Source organism: Cornus florida, unplaced genomic scaffold (assembly GCF_030987335.1).
Source record: "Cornus florida cultivar Cherokee Brave unplaced genomic scaffold, ASM3098733v1 CherokeeBrave_3.0.0_Hap2_Chr06, whole genome shotgun sequence".
Taxonomy (NCBI): Eukaryota; Viridiplantae; Streptophyta; class Magnoliopsida; order Cornales; family Cornaceae; genus Cornus; species Cornus florida.
Window position 1 is genome coordinate 83,194,980 of NW_026775576.1, and position 3,910 is coordinate 83,198,889.

Genomic DNA, 3,910 nt, shown 5'->3' on the forward strand with positions numbered 1-3,910 from the left:
TACCAGTGCCGCTTTTTCACTTCCTTCCAACTTTTTATACACATAGATTACCCGAGAGGGACCGTCGTTGGCTAAATTAACTTCCTCTATTTCTTCTTGACTGAGCCGAGCAGATTCGCCTGACTCCATTTTGGCCTTCTCCTCAAAGTTCGGAGATTCTACCTGACACGACTCCACTCGGGGGCGCAATCTCGCCCTAGATAGTGCCCTCCGACACCGTCATAAGCGGTATGCCACTCTCCCGTCGGCCAAACATATCCTTTTGCAGACAGCTGGCTTCCTCCGGCTAGTAGCCGCTCCTGGCATTTTCTCCTCCTTTTGTTGGTCAACATCCTCCCACTTCGGTAGAGGAAAGGCCCTTAATGGTTGTGGTTCCTCTGCATCTTCTAACTTGTTAAAGAATCCAACCTCTACCATGTGAGACTCTCTTTTAGTAAATAGTCGATCAGAGCAGCGGACCATCACCTGTTTCCCGTTCCAGAACCCCTTCATGCATTGGTGATACGAGGATAGTACAATCCCGAACTTGTGTATCCAACTTTGACCCATGAGCAAGTGGTAAGAGGTATCCAAATCAATGACGTGAAATTTCACCGAACTTTTAAACTTCCCAATGGCCAACTCGGCCGTCACGTGCCCTTCAGTTATTCGAATATCACTTCCAAACCTGGCGATCTCTATTGGCCTTCGGATAAGTTTCTCGTCCAGTAGACCACTGCGACGAAAGACTTCCAGAGGCATGATATTGAAGGACGAACCATTATCCAGAAACGCCCGCTTGAGCTCGACCCCATTGAGCGAAGACGTGATGTACAATGGCCTGTTGTGAGGAGTAGGGGCACATTTGTCTTCCTCTGTAAAGACCAAAGCTGACCCAGTTGACCTTTGTGATACAGGGAGTGACGCGATAGACGCCACCTCCTTGACACCCTCCTTCGCTGCTAGCCACAGAAATTTTGCTATTTCCTTCTGGGCAAAAGGAGAAAAATCCATCTTTTGGAGAATATTCTCGACAGGAGCCACTTCTAACAAGTGAAAGGCCTCGAGGTCATCTCCCTGCACTAGCGCGATCTCGGCCGCACCACCCTTGGTCCCTTCCATTTCGGTCTCCATGTCGGACACCATCATTGCCACTCCACGGTCATGCGCAGGGAAAGGCTCTTCCCTCACATCTCTGGGGGGAAGAATGAGTTCACCGTTAGCAATTCGTCTGTGAAAGGTATTCCGCAACGCCCAGCAATCATAAGTAAGATGACGAGTATGCCGATGATACATGCAGTACTTGGGGTGGGCCATTTCTTCCGTGGTGGGCTCATGAGCGACCTCTGGCAGCCTGATGTCTCCGTGCTGGATCCATTTCTTGATGACGGTTTCCACCTCTTCAGGGGTACATGGGAACGGGGGAGGCGCTTCATCCGGATTCTTTGCTCGAGGGGCCCGGGATGGTCTCGCGTTCTTCTTTCCGGGGGGCTCGTCTGCGGCCGAGACTTGGGGTCTACGTTTACCCCGATACTTTTCTTGCGCAGCACCCTGCGCACAAATAGCAAGATTGCTTGCCAAGTTTCGAAATGCCTCAATTAAGTCAGCAAAGGTGAGGAGCTTCAGATTAATGAGGTGAATGCGGTAAGACCCCTGCATGCCTTGTATGCAAATCTTGGCCAGCGCTTCCTCTTCATGCGTTTCATAACATTCCATAGCCCGATCATGAAATCTGTGGACATATGAGAGCAAATCCTCCCCAGGGCCCTGGACTTCTTTAGTCAGGGAGAGGGTTGTCACCCTCTCTTCTGCTTGAAAGAATTTGGATTGAAAGATGGTAGCCAGCTGGCTCCAAGTGGTAAGTGACCCAGACTCCAAATTCGCGTACCACTTGTAAGCCCTATCCGTGAGAGTTTTTGAAAACTCCCTAAGACGTAGAGTATGATCATTTCCGAAGGGCCCCAAGGCCTCAATAAACCGTACCACATGCTCTCGCGGGTTCCCTTTCCTTCCATCAAACTTGCTAAACTTAGGGGTCAAATACCCCGGGGGGTAAGGGAGAAGCGCGATGGATTGTGCGTAAGGTGGTTCAGGGGCTGCCTCCTGCATCAGCACATTCTTTTCATTTTGCAACAGCGTTTGCAAGTCCGCCATAGTTACATATGGCGACCACTGCACATGGTCCTGTTGATGTCCGAATCCTTCCGAGCTCGTGTCTCTGTGACGAGCCTCCCTCCGACCGGTACTCGGCATACTTAACCTTGCGGGTGCCGTGAGAGGAGTACTAAAAAGGGTTCGGCGAGCCCGCGGCGGTGTATCTCGCGACCGCCTGCGTCGACCGGTGGCTTGTCTTGCCTCGACTGATGACGAGAATGTCTGTCGCGCCGGATCGCCCGGGGTTGCATGTTCCCCAGTAAGCTCATCAGGGAGGTTGTCATTCGGATTTGCACTTCGCTGAAGTGCTCCTTGGTCAGCAATCTGCCGCAGCAAGGTCACTACCTCCCTCTGAGTGCTTTCGAGCTGCTCCATTCTATGCGACAGTGCGTTATGGGCTTCGACTAGTGCATCAGGGTAGATAATCCTAGTTCCAGGGAAGTACGACCCAGGCATACTTACAGACCCATCGTAGCCCTCGCTTAGGGCAGGGCTGGTTTGAGAGGGCGGACTGATCTCTCGTATGCTTGACATGGGTGAACCGCTCCTCCCTAGTGAAGTCGCCAAAATGTTGATGGTAGTTCGTGAGTAGGATGAGGAGTTCGTTCCACGTATGCCAAGAGATCTGAGATCAGTATCCAAGTGGAGATCTAAGCAACACAAGGAATTCTTTAGGTACGGAGATTGAGAAAAGGAAGGCCGACCTCGGTACCATGCAAACTCGAGCTTGTTAGAGGATAAGTATTAATGTGGTGGTTCTTCCTGCTTTAAAGGCTGATCAACACCCCTATTTATAGTGTTTACTTCCTCGGTCAATGCCTTTTAGCCCTTTGGTTGAGCCCGCTCTTATCCAAAGGTTCGATGGCTTCTTCGTCTGACGGATGAGACATTGATGGATGGGCCGCGGCGCTTTCCCCTCCAGTCAAAGGAGGTAACGGCGCTCCCTAATTAATGCGGGTCTTATCAAATGTCTTTCATAATTAATGTGTTTCTTATCCTTCATCGCTCGAGCTTAGGTACCGAGTATCTTTTCCCCCTTGTGCTGGCCTTGGACTAAGGCGACCCCTTAGATCTCAGCCACCTATCCACATGTCCTCAGATTCCCGTGCTTCAGTGGGGATAGGCCCCTTTTGAGGTCCTGCCTTCATGACCTCGCAGGTTCCCATCCCAGTTCTATCCTGAGGTCTTCTTTGCCAAGAAGGGAAATGTGTAAACAGGTTTATCGAGTTTCCCCTTTCAGAGAGCAACCTTAAGCGAGCCAGGGGGGGGAGGAGCCCATCCGACTGGAGCTGGGCGCATCCGCGGTAGAGGAAGGGTAGCGACCCCTTCCTCGGCTAGTAATCTCCGTTATTGGATTGGTAGCTCGAGAATACCTAATCCACCGTGGGCAAGCCAGGTTAGCACTGGCCAGTCGTGCCTATGTTGCAGAGGTGGCGCCACGTAATCAGGTAGTGTGGCGCGGTCATCAACAGTGTCGAAGACGAAGCTTTCTTGTAGCAGCTGTTAAAATGCGAAAGAAGACGAAAGGGACCGCCTTTCTGTAAAGTGTCGAAGTCGAAGCTTTCTTGCGTCAGCGTCAGTCCACCAGTAAGTTCTCTCTTCTTCTTCTCAGTCCACCAACGCTTCGATCTCTCCCTTTTTTGGATGTTAATCGGAGTTGGGTGGGACGGGGATAGGGATTGGGATTGAGATTTTTGAAATAGGGATTGGGGGCGGGGATGGGGTTCCTCTCTTAATTTATATGATTTTTTCTTTTTCTTTTTTTGAATGAATAATA

At 50.9% G+C, this 3,910-nt stretch overlaps 1 protein-coding gene across 1 annotated transcript; it reads right to left on the reverse strand.

Annotated features, from left to right (window-relative positions):
* Nucleotides 1–219: 219 nt before the first annotated feature.
* Nucleotides 220–2,667, reverse strand: LOC132314449 (uncharacterized). The gene has a single exon (XM_059813312.1). It carries the CDS (start codon nt 2,665–2,667, stop codon nt 220–222), a length of 2,448 nt encoding a protein of 815 aa, XP_059669295.1.
* Between the last annotated feature and the right edge of the window lie 1,243 nt (nt 2,668–3,910).

Bases quoted from the DNA above. Each gene is read 5' to 3' on its own strand.
- LOC132314449 (XM_059813312.1), bottom strand. From the start codon at position 2,667: ATGTCAAGCATACGAGAGATCAGTCCGCCCTCTCAAACCAGCCCTGCC.